The 17,175-nt window shown below is 41.3% G+C and overlaps 2 protein-coding genes across 4 annotated transcripts; one reads left to right on the forward strand and one right to left on the reverse strand.

The window, feature by feature from the left end:
• Nucleotides 1–29: 29 nt before the first annotated feature.
• Nucleotides 30–5,697, reverse strand: LOC129760262 (activin receptor type-2A). Of its 2 annotated transcripts, XM_055757872.1 has the most exons (8): nucleotides 5,373–5,697; nucleotides 4,707–5,218; nucleotides 2,871–3,059; nucleotides 2,487–2,800; nucleotides 2,246–2,431; nucleotides 1,838–2,177; nucleotides 1,444–1,742; nucleotides 30–1,382 (listed from the first exon to the last, which is right to left on the reverse strand). In XM_055757872.1, the coding sequence occupies exons 2-8, from the start codon at nucleotides 4,744–4,746 to the stop codon at nucleotides 1,197–1,199; spliced, it is 1,554 nt and encodes a 517-aa protein (XP_055613847.1). In that variant the 5' UTR covers nucleotides 4,747–5,218; nucleotides 5,373–5,697; the 3' UTR covers nucleotides 30–1,196. The 2 variants fall into 2 exon arrangements, with proteins under 2 accessions (XP_055613847.1, XP_055613846.1); XM_055757871.1 differs by having other exon boundaries at nucleotides 4,707–5,697.
• Nucleotides 5,698–6,516: 819 nt separating this feature from the next.
• On the forward strand, nucleotides 6,517–13,672 carry LOC129760261 (uncharacterized). Of its 2 annotated transcripts, none has more exons than XM_055757870.1 (4): nucleotides 6,517–7,577; nucleotides 10,731–10,813; nucleotides 10,886–12,703; nucleotides 12,769–13,672. In XM_055757870.1, exons 3-4 carry the CDS (start codon nucleotides 11,189–11,191, stop codon nucleotides 13,348–13,350), a joined length of 2,097 nt encoding a protein of 698 aa, XP_055613845.1. In that variant the 5' UTR covers nucleotides 6,517–7,577; nucleotides 10,731–10,813; nucleotides 10,886–11,188; the 3' UTR covers nucleotides 13,351–13,672. The 2 variants fall into 2 exon arrangements, with proteins under 2 accessions (XP_055613845.1, XP_055613844.1); XM_055757869.1 differs by lacking the exon at nucleotides 6,517–7,577 and adding an exon at nucleotides 7,960–8,235.
• The last annotated feature ends 3,503 nt before the right edge of the window (nucleotides 13,673–17,175 follow it).

A 17,175-nucleotide genomic window follows, 5' to 3' on the forward strand; every position in this document is an offset into this window, starting at 1 on the left:
ACTAACGAACAAATAAGCACACGACCTAATAAGGTTTGAAGCTGATTTAGATTTTTTTTTTAAATTATCATGGCATACAAGTTCAATATTGGAGGAAAGTTCTTATAAAAATATATCATAGTTCATGAGTCACCAAAACTTTAAAAAAAGAAAATCGCTCTATAAATGATCGCATGAATGCAACACATCGTGTTATTGTTTGAACTTTTTGAATGATTTAATTACTAACACAAACGTATTCATTCATCTAAATTGGACTTCAGAAACCGGTTAAACGCATAATTCTTAGAAAAAGCTAGACTTAAAGGGGTTTCATCTAATTGTTTATATATGTATCAAAAATCTTAAACACTCAAACTTCCTTCCTGAAGAAAGTACATAAATCACTGAGACGTTAAGCAGTGGTTGCTTTTATATATTTTTTTTTAAACTGTTCTAACCTTTTTTTCCAATCAATCCATCGCATTCATTCTTTTGCTTTCCAAAAGACGCCAAATATGATAGCGTGTCAGTCCCAACAGTCGTTTTTATCGATCGCTTGCGATCGTTAAAGGCCTCACCCCAAAGGATTCAACTGAAAACATTTCCGCATTTAAGAATCTCGGCGAGATTAGCTATAATAATTTTATGATTTTATGTTTTTATTTCTCTTTTATTTGTTGGAAGAGGTATTTTATCGGAGGTTCATTGCGACGAAAACAATAGAAAAAGACGCTACCTTCAGATAGCTCCCTGAACGTCAAGTTCATAAGGTTTTATTGAGACTTCTCAACTTCTATCTTCCGTATGTAGCAAGCCCAAATAGACAATAAAATTTATCTCTGCAGCTTGCCGTTGAGTTAAAGATTTTAAAGACGAGCCTTAAGTATATGTTTTTCCATCTTTGATTACGTCTAAAATTTATTTGATATACTTTACTGATTATATCTTACAGTTCTAGTTTTGAAAAGTAAAAATAGTCTCGATGAGGATCTCGGTAAAAATCTTCTCCAGAACAACATTCGTTTTCAGTTTTAAAATCTGACACGCCATAGAATCGTGGCGTGGAGTCACAGAATCAACTCTTTGCTTCGTATTAGTAAATTCGTACTTTCTTACCTTTTTCTCTGGAACTCTCTTGATTGAACTTCGGTGATCCGCACATAAGTGCGGCAAAGTTACGTCCTAAGTATTACCTTCGTTAGTCCGGAACGTATCTAAACGCTTTCGGTGGCAACCTTCGGGGGCAGATCGTTTGTCGTGTTGGTCTCAATCAGGAGCGGCGTCATCGCCTGGAACCGGCTGTGCTGGCTAACCCGTTCCATCACGCAGGAAGACGAGAGACGCGCCTCCGCGTCATGGTCCCAGCACTCCTCCATCGTGTCGCACAAGGCGTTCAGACCCTATACGGGAAGCGAAAATTCAGTTGAAGTAAAATGAGGAAAAATTCTAATCAACACATACATTATGCATCCTCCAATGGTCTGATATTCCGGGTCGTAGCTTTTTGGTGACCACATTTTCTTGCATTTCCTCAAGCGTCGGATGCGAGCCAAGCTCGGCTTCGAAAGGCAACCGATATTCTTCTACTAGACCACCGTGAGCGGTACAGCGTGATACCAGCTCCCACAGAACCAAACCACAGGCGTACACATCAATTCGAAGAAATGCATCCCGAGTAAAATTGATTGCGCCTTCCAGGATCTCCGGAGCCATGTAGCGGCGTGTTCCAACCTGGCCGTGGGTATCGCCACATGGTTTTCCTGAAGATGGAATAAGAGAATTAAAAAAAAAATTCTACCAGAAATACCTTCTAGGTGTAGAAGCTTAAATAGCTTTGAGTAAAATTAAAACTTACCGGGTGTAAAAATCAGAGCCAAACCAAAGTCTGCAATGCATGCCGTTAGATCGTCCTTCAACAAGACATTCTTGCTTTTGAAATCACGATGGGCAATCGACGGTTTCGTGCCTTCCGTTTTGCTGCTCTGTATTTCTTCGTGCAGATGCATCAACCCCCGGGACATACTTTCGGCAATGCGGCAAAGCTCCTGCCAGGTGACGGTATGTGATTTCAAATAATCGCACAGCGATCCATGACTGCAATAGGCAGTTATCAGCCAAAAGTCAGTATTGTTCAGTTCCACACGTTTTTCGCAGCCGATGAACTGCAGAATGTTTGGGTGGTTCATACGAGGTAGCTGTAAAACAAACGAAAAATCGTTGTTGGTAAAATAAGCCAAAATTTAACTTTTTTTGTTAAATTTACTTTGAAAATTTCCTGCTCCGTGATCCACGACTGCTTGTCTTGCATGGGGAAAATTTTCACCGCCACTTCCTGGGACATCAACTGACCCTTCCATACAACGCCGAAGCGTCCTCGTGCTTTGAGTTCCTGCAAATCTATAGGCCTGAGCGCTAAGTTTGGTGATGAATTGGTAATTTCGGGCTCAATCTAAAAAAAACGCTGTTTAAATAAGAATCGTACAGAATCTTTAAAAAACGGCTACCGTTGGCACTTCATTGAACATAGCTTGTTTTCGGTGCTTCCAAAAGCACGTCAGGCCACCGAGGATGATCAACGAGCTGAGGGTCATCAGCAAGGTCACCGTCAGGAAGATGCTCGAATCGGCCTTCTCCGGGTTCCGCACCTCCGGCGCTTTGGTAACGACCGGGATCCACTTGTGCTCCCGGTTGCACATGTTGGCCCGACAGCAGCAATAGTTCAGGTTATTCTTTGTACCCTGGGTGTTGTCGATACATTCGGTGTTGTTGCACTCGCTTGGATTGACGAAGCAGCCTTTCATCGTTACCTTGACCTCGTCTAAAAAATTTTTAATTTGATTAAAATTCTCAGAAATTATTTTGAAAAAACGTTTGAAGACACTTCTTACTGGTAATGTTGTTGACACTCCATACCACGAAGCACCCGTTCGGTTTGTCCGATTCGCCATCCTCACAGACTTCCTTGCCAACGGTACAGTCGCCGTCCTTGCAGTCGTACGTTTCGCACACGAGCGGTCCCCCGCCACTGTTGTATTCCGGCGCATTTCTGCTTAGCGATGCTTCCAGCTGAACGGTGACTGTGAAAATTGAACGCAAGAGAATCTGATTAATGAAGGAAAACTTAAAAGAAACAAATACCTACTAGGGATCGAAACCAAGTTTTTTAAATGCTCTAAAATGTAAAACAACTGTCCTTTCAACTCATTGTTCTTATTTCCTTCAACAAAATCTGCACTCTCGATTTGGTTGTTTTCTGCAATTCCCAGCTGTCATTAAAATCTATTCAAATATCTGTGAATTGTTTTCTCAAGTCGCTGTATTTCTTTTTTTATTTGAAGTTATCAGTTTGCTTTCATTTGCTATTCTAAGCCAGTCCTCTCAACTCTCTATTAATATTCTTTTTTTCCAAAGCTGTCCCTAAGACTTGCTTTTTTTCTCTTCCAGACAAAACTATAGACACTATAAATTCATATATGAAATTATAGTGTCTATAGACAAAACGAACAAAATAGATAAAACTCACAAAAATACGTAAAATAAACAAAATAGCAAAAATGAAAACATTGATAACAGAGACAAAAATAGGGAAAGAACACAAAGATAAAAAACGACCAAATTGACAAATAAAATTTAAAAAAGGGATGCAAAATTCGGTAAATTTACAAAAGTTATTAATTTGACAGAAATTTGGAAAGGACAATATTGATTAAACTAAACAATGTTAATAATTTGACAAAAAATGAATGTTTGCACAGAGTAGGTAAACAAACTCTACTGTAAAATTGCTCATGGATTACACCAAACTTAAAAAAATTCTAATTCTTAAGAGGCACTCGCGATTTTCTTGCTTTTCCATTTAAAGCGCTTTTGATTAAACTCATTTAAATGAGAATAAGAAAAAGCAAATTAAAGAATACAAAAACAATTTCAATAACTTTCTTAAAAAGTTCTCTTCATAATCTGTAAAATTAACATTCTTTAAACGTACGAAAACGCTGAAGCTTGATGCCAGCCGTAGTAAGAGTAAAGTTTGACCCACAGAAACCCGTCGCCGGCGCCTTTTCTGTTTTTTTTTCTCTTATCCAAACATCGATGGCCAGCCAACCAGCCAGACGAAATCAATGACGAAAAATAATGAATGTTGCTATACCTACACCTATATCTATACAGAAAACATAGCACACGGCATGGTTGGGGAGCATCGACATTGGGGGATGTGATGAAGTGTGGGCTGAAAACATAAATCGTGAAGTCGTCTGCCCCCGACTAGTCGGGAATGTTCAATATAGAATTTTTTTTAAATAAAGTTTCTAACTGTTTCTTTCCAATCTTAGACACAGAATTTAGATACAAAAAAAATTAAAATTTAACCCTTTAATCAAATTTTTTAAATGTAAAAGTGGATTTTGAAATGTAATCTTTTGGGACACAAAAGTTACATTTTATTAAAGGTTTTTTTTATACATAGAAGTAAACCCTAACCATGTAATTTTAAGCACTGAAACATTTAACTAGCGTTTGTTGACACCCCCAACTATAGGATAACTGAATACAGTCATATGTTAGCCCGTCAGCAAAACCCCACACTCATACCAAGGTTTAAAAACTGTATCGCACCCACAACTTTGCAGACGACGATATTCTTACTGACTAGAAGGAAACTCAAAAAAATTGAAAAACGAGAAAGACGAGAAAAAAAATGCCCACCAGAAACGTATACTTACATATTGCGATACTCGCAGCTATGAATAGAATAGTACGCATTATTTTCGCTTAGTCGGGCTTACACTAAACTGCACGCCAAGCTGAGGATTTCAACTAAACGGAACCAACCGATCCGATGCACTGCCTTTGGCTCGACTATGGTGATGATGATTTACTGTGGTTCAGCTTAGACTAATTTTTCCTCGACTTGTTTTCGCCTGAAAGTGTCCCGGCCAAGTTTGGCTGGAGGAAGTTGTGCCTTCCCCTTGTTTTCCACACCTCGAACTAAACTTGGGTTGGCAAAATCCGTGGAATCCTGACGATCTCGTAAGCCTGATGGCAATTACTTGTAACTGTCGCTGGAATCCATCGTTTTTAGGCTGGATGATTTTATGTTACTACATACTTGGCCGCTTGATGCCGTCTTTCATAGCCTTTATTCAGCGTTTGGAATATAGGTAATTCCTTCTACAGCGGATTATTGAATAATTGTGCACCTGCCACTTGGAAGCACTAATTACGATGTCGTCACCTGAAACGATTGCGATTTGTCGGATGTTGACGAACAACACAGAAAAATATCAACAACAATCCGATGCACTCGGTTTTGTGATCACTGCTATTCTTCCATTCGCTTCACGCAGGATTCTTAAGAATACTGTCCTTAATAGGTGGGTATGTGTGACCTTTCTTTTGCTGGCTCAGCCAGAAGCTGTCCTCAGAAACATTCAGCGAATCCGCACTGCTGTTTAGAAACACTTGACATAATCAATCGCGGAAACTGATATCTCCCGTTGTTCGATTCCAATCGCTAGCTGACCATTGAAGGCCATCCGACAACCTACCACCGGGGAACACCGAACTTCGAAAAACTACGGACAAATTTAACAATAATAATTCCAAAACTTTCTACGCGAGTTTCTCCGTCCGCGACCCGATCATTTCCAGATGTAGCCTTTTCCTATTTCCTTTTGTTCGTTCCAATGTCGCTTTGCCTTTTTCAAGTCTACTTCGCTGTCAAATGGTTTCAAAATATTCCTCCTTTCTTGTATGGGAGAGCAAGAAAGACAGAGAAACGAACAGGAGCTTTCGCGTTCCGTTAAGTTGGCACCGGTTAGGGCGACCTGAACAGAATTGTTGAAACAGTAAAGAGCTTTCTTCTGGAAATTATTAAGTTAATAACTTTTTATGAAATTTTAAAATCAAAGTTTTCCAACGAACCATTTTATTAGGAAACTCTACCTAAATATATGATGGTCGCACGAATCGTTCGAAAGGTTAATGTGCGATCGTGCTTTTCTTGTATGTATTTTCCACATGAATGTTGAATGAAGCGAGGCAGGATATCCAGGATATTAAATTTATTGGTTTTTTGCATTTTCCCATTCGGCCTAGCAGGGTAACGTTAGCGCAAGGGCTGAATAAGTTTCAGAAAAAATGTTTTAGGGAATTTTGGTTTACTTGCGACAAAGTTAAAAAGTGGCTTTTTTTTACTTCGATTTGAATTTCGTTATTTACTTCCTGTAATCATTATATTTAGATTAACGACAGTGTCATAATTCCGAGGGTTGATGACCCTATTCGATGTTGTCGTATTTAAAGAAGTTCAAAAGCCCCTCGTTTAAAAACTCAGCTTTTTGTTCAAAGCACACGTAACGCGTTACAATTGCATCAAGCTTTTCCAAGTTTCCCTACCCACCCCACCCAATCACCCGACGCGTAACGCCACCCAACACAACAAAAACAACCCTATAGCACTAGCAAGCAAAAGCTGATCTTTCGAGTGCCCGACCGACCGAGACCAGATGATTCCGTCCCAGCAGCAGATTGCATCACTTTAATTCCAAACTCGACCGAAGAAAGACCTGTTTTAACCACGTGTTAATCGAGATATTTTATAAATCCATCTTAAAATTCAACGTTCCACTAGTAGAAAAGTGTCCTGAATCCTTACAAAGTAAAGTTCCTCTGAAAAGAATCGCTCAAATCGAGGATTTAATCGCGTGTGTGTCAATAGTCTCACCTAGTTGTGAGCACATAATAGCCAATCAACGTTAGGGATAATTTTTCTCTAACACCGTCGTAGAATTTCGAATACCCACAAATCAGAAGAACCTCGCAGCTATGGAAGAAAATTCAGAGTCCTATTATGCCTAAGACTTACAGCCTAAGCTGAATCCAGGAAGATAACCAAGTTTTATTTTACCGCCGAGAGTTTGTAAACGCAACAAAAACACACTACACCTAGTGTGTGTCCTATGGGATTACATAATTAAGATTTGATTGCATACTACAATATCAGAATAACGAACTTGGGATAGTTCCCGAAAACATAATTGGTGAGCTCAAATTTAGTGAACTATCGAGAGAGGTTTAAAGACTGGGTGCCAGTTGACCATTGGAAGCTTAATAAGCACAAAATTAGTGAAACGTGTTGTGAAATCCTTCGTCCTTTTGGTGAAACTCAAAACCGTCAAAAAGTGCCAAAAGTTTAAAAACTCGACTAGTCTGCTTTTCCTGAGCTGTGTGAGAAGAAATTTTAATATGCAAGTAATTGCAGCCCTTTGCCAATCCAACCAAATCCGTATGAATCGCGCCAGTAAGAACTATCAGCAGCAGAAACAGCGTGGTGTTGCCGTGGTGGTTGTTAGCAAGTTGAAGAAAAAGACCTTTCGAAAGTTGAAGCGTTCTGTTGGAAAACCGGTGGTCAATCGGATGGGTTCGTGTTGTACCGCGGATTTTATGAAGGCTTCGTCGTTTCATTGTTGGCACAACAAAAAGAACATTACTATTTCTATTGGGGGTTTAACGACGAATATGACTACCATGGCGGGTTTGCGAGGCTTTAGACATCGCTGTGTTAACGTCACGGATGGCGTCGTCAATCGAATGTAAGTATCTATACTTATTTCTATAGGAATGACTTGCGGTTTGAACTCGAAACTATTTGAATAGACGCCACGGGTGGTTGCCCACATGAGTCATCAACCGGCCGCACTTGATTTCTCTTCGACAAAGAGAGGTAGTACTAGATTAAAGCAGACCGCAGACGCAGAATCAAAAAAATAATATGGCGTCCGCTTTCAAGCGAGCCGAAGCTTTCCGACCAATCACAGCTAAGTATGACGTCTAGCGTTAGCCCAATCAGCGGCAAGAAATATTGCACAACAGAAATTCGTTCTCGGAAACGGGTGGTACTAGAGCGAAGTTTCCAAATTGAGAGAGAAACACTCTCTACGATCCACCCATTCACAGAAATTTCGTGTGTCGATGCTCGCATTTACAGTCAAGCGCTTGGCACGAGTGGTCATTGTTTTTGTACCCCGTCATTTGTGGTCGATTGAGAAGGAATTTTCTAGAACAGGTGACGTTGTGTGAAAAAGTTTTTCCGAGTGTGAAACCGGTGTTTTTGAGTGAGTGACAGTCCCAAGCCCCGAATACCGGGAACACGTAAATTTCGGCACGAGCTGCACCACATTCAAGAGGACACCAGTGACCTGGGGTCGTCACTTTCTGTGTCGAGAGATCCCACAAAGGACTTTCGTTTGAGTAGGTATCCCAATTATAAATAGCTTTAAACAGTGGTATTTACTACAATTAGCATATGAGCTATAATAAGGTACCACAAGCCTTCGTCCGAGGCCACTGGCCGGACATAATACGTTCTACGAGGTTCAAAGTCTCAAGTTTAAAATATGTAAAACTAAAGCGCGCGTGACGTAACGAGAAAAGTGAATCAAATTACTGTACGGATTCATGGTTGGTTTCATGTTCGTTCACGTTCGAACGCGAACAATCGTCGTCACAGTATGGTACAGATACGACAAACGATGTGGAGGGACTTTGCGCCACTTTTTTTTTCAATTCATAGGGACCATAACCCTTAATATAGAACCTCTAAAAGCATGACTAGCTCAAAAACTTGTTTGTCGAATTTTATAACAAACCAATCGACGAATAGACTAAATCAATAGTCATATGACTTGAATGATATTCACCGTCCTGCGATAGCGAATCTCGACCAAGTCAATCGTGGCTATATCATCATCATTGGCGATGAGGAATGTGTCGCAAAGTCGCAGCCGTACGGAAACTGCTGAAATAATGATCGCCGACATCATAGTCGTGGTCGTGCTTTTTTTGTCTGGTTTTTTTGTGGGGAATTTTTGCGGACCTCAAACAAAATTGAGAGGTGGAAAGCGAACATCTCGAAACTTCGTCGCCGCGCAAATAAAATAGGGTTGGCAGCCGTCGGAAAATACGTTTTAATGTGAACAGATATTTTCAACTCCAGTTATGCGAAGATTCCCTTAACTCTTCAAGTTGAAGTTGGGCCCAGTTGGTAACCCGGGACTCAATCTTGACTTGACCACAAAAAAGAAAAACAGCCTTCAAAGTGGCTGTCCTCGAAGTCCCCACTACCTGACGGTGCTTATCGGTTCAGAAAAAAAACGATCTAAATGCAGCAGATGCCGCCATACACATAGCTACGGGGAACGGATTTCTGGAAGTTTCCTTGGCCTCGATTATTTTCTCTGAACGAACATTTTTGCGAATAAAAAAAAACTGGATCACATAGTTCCACGATTATTTCCCCGTCGAACTTTCACCGGAGTTAATTTCTCTTGTGGAATTTTGACATTTTTCTTCCCTTTATTATTCATGCTTCAATGTTACATTTATAAACTGAGTCTTGGATAAAAATTACTTTAATGTGGATTAAAATGGACATTTTTTGTATATTTTGGTGAAAGTGGAAAATCTCTCTATTCGACAATAACATGTTTGCCATATGCTCAGCTAGGTATTTTCGACTATAAATTACCTACTGCTGAATGAAAAAAAAAAGTAATTTGCATACATGAGCTTAATCAACCCATGACATTAAACGGCAAATGGGGGTGGTGGCATTTAGTTGACTGAAGAAGACTACGTCACCATTTGTTCAATCATTCAACACCGAATTTGTTTGCGAGCAAGTGTGTAAAAACCCCCGGAGGACGACTACACAATCGATTGAATCTTTAAATAGAAATGGCTTTAGCAAAAACAGGAAAACAGGGTGGGGGGAAATACTGCAATCAAACAAATCAGCCAGCTCGCCTCAAAGGTACCTCAACCTTATCAATATGTAATTAAATGATACGTTTCACATTTGATGGCGTGCTTGGCCTGCCTATGGATATTTTTAATGGGTGTCCGGTTGACACGATTTCACTGCGGTACAACGGACAAGAGAGACGTTATCAGACATGACTAACTGATAATAACGCGCACGACAAACAATTTCGAGTGGTCTGTTGCCAGTCCTGGATCGACTGATAAGAAAAACCGACGTTTGTTGGATTTCAAAAAAACATTCACATCTTCAGTCTGTTGTATTCTGAAGGCCTTCAAAAAATTATCATCACATATAGAAATATCTATATGATACTTAATCTAAAGTACTTCGATAAGGATGTCCGTGTTAGAAGAGATCGCTTCGAAAACACCACCAATTTGGGGGGAATAAATGTATAAGATTGAAGTCTTAGAGTAGATCGTTTTTACTTTCGATTATCTGGACATCTATTTTCAATGGTCCCTGCCTACCGGTCGGGTGATTCTACGTTACGTGAATTAATATTCTAAAGTCGCATTCTTCACTTTACGCTAATGCAATCCTCTCTAAACGCTACACCGACAAAAATGATGAGTGCGGACAATTATTTTCTAAAATTATCCCACACCGGAGCTTGCTAGCCTGCCTTCTTGCGACGAGTTGATGAGTTCGTTGTCACGATGACGCAGCAAATAAATAGGCTCCGAGAAGAAAAAGAACAGTGAGCAACAGCTCACACGGCAAAACAGCCGAGCCGGCATGACGATGCAATTTTGGTGCTCCCATGCGCGCGCTAATTTTCACCAAAAAGAAAAGAGTCCGATCAATGAGAATCAAATTAGCACCAACAAATCATGACAAAACAAATAGTTTAAGTTGCCTTGAGGGCACATTACTTAAACTTAACTAATTCTCTCTCCCGTTTCTCTTTATTGTATTGTAGGTTGGGGGCCAACAACTCTCAACTCATCCATTGGTATAGCTTAAGGCGTTAAAATTTCATTACAACTCAACGGGGAATTCATTGTAAGTATTACTCTTAATCAAGGGTATATGGGGTAAAGATGGTTTCCTAATCCCGGTATCCTTCTGCTTCAGTCTCTTTCAAGATGGCACAGGCAACTGGAATCGAAACCGAATGCCGTTCATGGCGAGAATCTACTCTGTCCAACGATCAACACAAACCACAGCCAAGATCAGCAACAGCAGCTATACATAGACGAGGCGGCATACTTCTCTCGCGGAGGCCTAGCTTCGGGGAATACCTATCAAACGACAAATACACAGCAACAACTGCTAATACCACAACAGCAACAGCCGCAGTACCAGTCTCAGTTTTCGACAGTCCAGAGTCCAATCTGTGGTGTGTTCGGAGAAGCCGGGTGGCTGAATACGATCACGATGGAGAACGCTTCGCCGTCACCTCCATCGGACTTCCGTTGGCCAAGCTACAGCACGTTCATGGCCGATACGGAGCCCTGGCCGAGTGGCACCAGCAACAGAAGCGCTACAACAGGTGAACAGCTTAACACGCCAACGGGCCCGGCAAACGTCTGCGGATTTGAATATGATGATGGTGGTTTCGGAGGACATGGAGCGTCCGAAGCAAGAGTTAATCTAACCAACGTATTTTGTAATGTTGCCAGCACCCACAGCATCACGGAGAAGTTAGCAAACGATAAGAACAACAACAACGACAAGAAGAACGAAACGAAGGGGCAATCATTCGACGAGAAATACATCGACAACGGTAGTAATAGCAACAGCATGCAACAGATCATGACTCCGCCGCATGGCGGCAACCAAGAGACTGTCGTTACGGCAGGACTCGCTTCGTGGGAGTCTTGCCTAGACGAAGTTCTTCTCAGTCCAATCAGTTATATCAACACGCCACACCACAGCAGCACCGGTATGGCGTCTCCGGGCAGTAGCTCGGGCGATGCGACAGACCACAGGTCTGAGGAGCTGGAAACTTTTGTCGATTTCAACCGCACCATTCTTTCGCCGAACTCGGCAATCGTTGAAGCCAGCGAGGAAGACGAGTTCGGCGTTTCGCTACACGAAGAAATCGAACAACTTTCCAGCTCATTCTACTGCAACGAAAACAATCTCGTTTCTGTTTGTCAAAACACTGGCACCAACAGTCAGATAGATATCGCATCGCCCAGCTTCCTGAAACTCCTTCAGGAAGATTCCATCACTAGCAAGCCCCAAAGCGTTACTACTGTATCGAATGACATTTCCAACGAACAGCCAACTTTCAACGCGAATGATAAAGCCACCGTGCTTGGAGCACGACCTTCAATAGCCGATTCTTTCTTCAGTGATGCTGACCAAGAAGATGATGTCGATGAAGAAGACGTACAGATGAAAATACTAAGAGAGCTGAAGCAGCATATTCAAGAGGAGGAGCAGCAGCAAACGGCTGTAACAGTTGCTAGAGCGAGGCCGCAGACAGCACTGAAAACAGACGAATCCCTTGAGAACATTAAAACGCAAACGCAACTAGAACACAACTATACCATTAAGATACCCTTTGATGGCAACAGCAGCCAACCCTTGTTGAAGTATAATACGGTGAAGGAAACAAGTCTATCGCATCTTTCGAAAACGAGTCATTCACCACAGCCACAGAAACCCGTCGCAGCCAAGCGGCAACTATTTACACGAATAAGATCCAAAATGGCTAATAAACCGTACAAACGGAACCAGCAGGTCCCAAGTCTGAAGTTGAAAATCATCAACCCATCAGAGGCAGTCAACATCACGCCACCAGTGGGCGGAGCTAGACTCTTCAACACCACTCAGATGGTGATCAACACTCCAGACCTTACAAACGAACTGCTGGACCTCGAATCTGAAGTCTCGGTGAAAGAGGAAGCATTCGATCTACTTTCCTACATCACTTCAGATGCGGTACGTGCACCGAACTACAATTCGCTACATTTGTCTAATCAACCTTTTTTCCAATTATTTCACAGGATTACGATGAGGTACCTTTGGAACCTAAAGAAGAACAACCAGTCTCCCCAGAACCCGTGGAAGTCCAACAACCAGAACGCGAACTAACTTCAACCATCTGCGTTCCCACCCTCAGTGACCTGTTCAACCCGGGCAAGCGCAAGCTACCGACGATCACGATCGAAAACGTGGAAGAGCTTACCGCCTCCAGCAACCCGAAGCGATCCCGTCCAAATGACCTTGCATCAACCACTTCATCGATCTACGGTGACAACGCTTCGGAAGCATCCGCATCCACTTCGACACAACAACGTCCCCCTAAACGTCGAGGACGACCTCCGAAGCCCATTAACTCCGGTCTACGGGATCCTTCCGAATATCAACACCTTAACGAGGTCGATATGCGATACCGGGAACAGCGGGACAAGAACAACGAAGCCTCCCGAAAGTCCCGCATCAATCGCAAGGACCGGGAGCTGAAGCTGGAATCGGAAGCCGAAGAACTGAACCGGCAGTACAAAGTGCTCGAGGGCGAGGAGCAGCAGTTGATCAAGGAGTGCGCCCGGTGGAGGCGGGCCGTCATGCGGCTGGCGCTTCTTTAAATCGTGATTCGTGTAGAACGTTTCGTTCCTGTCGACTGTAAATAGTGATCGCACTCGTTTTTAGCAACATTGCCTGTTGTGGGAATGTTTATTTTTTTAATTTATCTTTCCTATGTTAAAAAATATAAAAAAAACGAAAAAAAAAAAATAATAAATTGCAAACAAATGTAAGCAAAAAATATTTGGCATAGTTTGAACAAGTAATGCATGCAATGTAACTAGTAATGAGATAGTATTAGAAACTTAATCTCTCAGAGTAACATATGTCATTTGTTAATGAATATTTTCTTTAAATTACCAATAAAGCTAATGGCAAAAACTAGCTTTATGAGTGTTTTTTAAGTCAACTCGAACCTCCCTACTATTTCGGTCGATTCAGACTAAACCATGGGATTTTCACCAACTTACTTACTTACTTAATGATCCCGCACCGATCCACCGGTGCATAGGGCCGTGGTAAAAGACCTCCACTGTTGACGATCCGGAGCCAGCGTCTTCACCTGGTCCCAGTCAAGATTCTCGTCGACAGTTCGGATTTCAGCGGCTAGGCTTCGCCGCCACGAGTTTCTGGGTCTGCCTCTTCTTCGATGACCTTTTGGATCCCAATCTAGCGCCTCTCTGCAAATCTCGTTTTCATCTTTCCGCAGCGTGTGCCCAATCCATCTCCACTTACGTTCCCGAATCTCGATTTCTAGCGCCCTTTGATGACACCGGCGATGTAGTTCCTCATTTGAGATCCAGTTGCCAGGCCACCAAGCGCGGTTTACAAATACTTGCAGTTTTCGCGTCGTTACCGCATATGTGCACCAAGTTTCACACCCGTACAGCAATACGGATTTGACGTTTGAGTTGAAGATTCGGATTTTCGTTCGTAGAGAGATCTGGCGTGACCGCCAGATGTTTCGGAGACTCGCAAACGCAAATCGGGCCTTTCTGATCCGGGTTTCGATGTCTTTCCTGGTACCACCATCAGGCGTTATCTGGCTACCAAGATACTGGAAGCACTCCACTTTCTCAACTTGTTGCCCAGCTACCATGAAACTGGAGGGATTTGCTGTGTTGATCTCCATCGACTTGGTCTTTCCGACATTGACTTTGAGACCTGCTGCCTTGGAACTTTCGGTGAGGTCGTCGAGTTTGCTCTGCATATCCGGTTGTGTTTGGGCGAGCAAAACAATATCGTCTGCCAGGTCAAGGTCGTTCAGTTGCTCCATTGTTGAAGGATTCTACGGCAATCCTCGGTTCGGTGCACAGTCGATCGATCCAGTCAGAATCTCATCCATTACGACGAGAAAAAGTAGCGGTGATAAGTGTTATAACCCATGATTTATGGTTTTACGTTAAGCGTGTCGGTTCGGCCGCTAACGTTTGAGCCGAACAAAACAAAAGCCGAAAAACACAGTTGAAGAGTTTAAATAAACTAGCAACTGAAGGAGCTGGCCTCTTTTTAGTTCTGAGCTTCAACAAGTAAAAATCGAGTGTTAATTTATATCCGAAAACTTAGAGTTTTTAGTGGCGACGAGGATAAATTGTGCTAGTGAACTAGTAGTTTTGCCTGCGAACGAGTGTTCGGGAAAATTTTTTTGCTCTGTTGACGATTTTCAACACCGGCGGAAAGCGTAAGTGATTCGTTTGCTTAAAGTGACCGGAAAAGTTCGGAACAGATTTTAAGCGAACAGTGGATTCAGGGTACGGAAAAGTTCGTCCCAGGAATTCCGGTGATTTCTGGCATCAAAACCGTAAGTAAACGACAGCAAACAGATCAGTGCGAAAACCATTTTGTGAAATACTGGAAGCCATTGTATTGTAAACAAGCAAACAGATATTCACGGAAAATAAAAAAAAGGTAAAATTTACCTTTTTGCGAGGTGAATTTTTTCCACCCCTCTTTCGAGGTAAATTTTACCTTTTTTTCATTCACCTAGCAAAAACGTAAATTATATCTTTTTTCAATTCACCTAGCAAAAAGGTATATTTTACCTTTTTCGCATTCACCTAGCAAAATAGTAAATAATACCGTTTTCCCATTTACTGATTTAAAAGGTAAATGCTGGTTGGTTTGATTGGTTTCTTCAATAAGAATAAAAAAAATACAAAATTCTATCAAAAATTATATTCATTGGAGATAAATATGGACTGGTAATTCGGATTCGCGTTCTTCCGAGCCGCCATGGCCGCTGAATACTCCTGCGTTGCGTACATTCATGACCTCCTCTGTTCGGCTAATCCGGTCAGGTTCGGCTTTCCGGCTGGAGGATGACGTGGAATACACATAAGCTCTATGGGTCGATCTGAAACAAAAGCAATGTATTATGGCAAGAACCAGCACAACAAAATGATATCTACGAAAACACTTACCATTCTATTCCGATTTTCACATATTAGGCACAAAGCAAAACTTGTTCCTGAATGACAAAACAGCTTAACCTCAATAAACGGGTTCGGCGAGTAGTCACTTTTTTTCGAGATGAATTGTACCGTTTTTTTTAGCTCAATCTAGGTCAACTTCACCTCACTACGAGGTAAGTTTTACCTTATTTGGTTTTACCTTTTTTTCTAGGTGAATTATACTTTTTTTATTCAGCTCAATTCAGGTGAACTTCACCTCGCTACGAGGTAAGATTTACCTTTTTTGGATTCACCTTTTTCCTCGGTGAATTGTACCTTTTTTCCAACCTCGATTCAGGTAAATTTTACCTCGCTGTGAGGTGAGTTTCACCTCGAAGAGGTAGAAGCTACCTTTTTGGCTTTCACGATCGTTTACCTTGGCTATCTCGGTAAATTTTACCTTTTTATTATTTTCCGTGTTGTTTTGTGTTTCATTTTCCGCGCGTTCCTCTTCAGCATTACTATTAGAGTGGTGCAACAAAAGAAGATTTTTTTTTAATTGAATTTTAACAAAGCAGTTTTTAGTACCGATTATTGTCGCTTATTGTTAAACGAAATAAAAGAAAAGATAATAAGAATAATTTTGTTGTGTGACAAAAAAAACTTAATCGATTAAAAAAATAAAAAGTTATTAATTTTGATTTTTTTTCCTCGACAGAACTTGGCGAATTCCGAGTGGCATACGATACCAGCTTCGAAATTTTCGAAAGCGGTTTTTAGGTGGAATACTGGAGTCGGGTAATTTTCCCGGATTTGGTAAGAGTATCAGGCTTGTTTCAAATATTGGTTTTGTTTGATTTTTTTTCATCTTCTTCTATTGATACTTGTAATTTTACAAATCATTTTGAGCACTTGGGTTTTTTTTTCAATTTTTAACAAAAAAATGACTTCAGCAAATGCTTTAATTGCCACAATTGAGCCTTACAGAAAAGGAACTCCATTTTCTGATTGGGTGGAGCGTTTGGGGTACTTTTTTATTGTTAATGGTACAACCGATGACAAAAAAAAGCGTACCTGATCACCCTTAGTGGCCAATACGTATTTTCACAATTGAAACTATTGTTTCCGAATGGGAAATTAGATGAGGCGACTTACGATCAATTGGTTGAAAAACTTAAGTGTCGTTTTGACAAAACCCCACCCGCGAGAGTTTTACGGTACAAATTTACAAAAAGATCGCAAGAACAGGGGGAGTCGGTCGAAGATTTTATTTTATCTTTTAAAAATGGAGGCAGAATTCTGCAAATTGGGAGAAGATAAAAACGAACTGTTATTGGACAGAATCGTGGGAGGTATAAAAGACGAGCAACTTAGGCTCCGTCTTTTAAACGAAGCAGAATTAAATATTGAAAAGGCAGTAAATATAATTATGACGTGGGAAATGGCAAAAAATTGCGCATCCGCTATGGAACAACCAAGCCCTAGCGGTGGTTTAGT

This window comes from Uranotaenia lowii, unplaced genomic scaffold, assembly GCF_029784155.1.
Source record: "Uranotaenia lowii strain MFRU-FL unplaced genomic scaffold, ASM2978415v1 HiC_scaffold_54, whole genome shotgun sequence".
Lineage (NCBI taxonomy): Eukaryota > Metazoa > Arthropoda > Insecta > Diptera > Culicidae > Uranotaenia > Uranotaenia lowii.

Excerpts from the sequence above, each read along its gene's own strand:
- LOC129760262 (XM_055757872.1), bottom strand. The coding sequence starts at position 4,746 with ATGCGTACTATTCTATTCATAGCTGCGAGTATCGCAATAT. Across the intron at positions 2,432-2,486 it reads TGTTCAATGAAGTGCCAACG|ATTGAGCCCGAAATTACCAA; the intron begins GTAGCCGTTTTT and ends CGTTTTTTTTAG. Across the intron at positions 1,743-1,837 it reads GGCTCTGATTTTTACACCCG|GAAAACCATGTGGCGATACC; the intron begins GTAAGTTTTAAT and ends TTCCATCTTCAG.
- LOC129760261 (XM_055757870.1), top strand. The coding sequence starts at position 11,189 with ATGGAGAACGCTTCGCCGTCACCTCCATCGGACTTCCGTTGGCCAAGC. Across the intron at positions 12,704-12,768 it reads CCTACATCACTTCAGATGCG|GATTACGATGAGGTACCTTT; the intron begins GTACGTGCACCG and ends ATTATTTCACAG.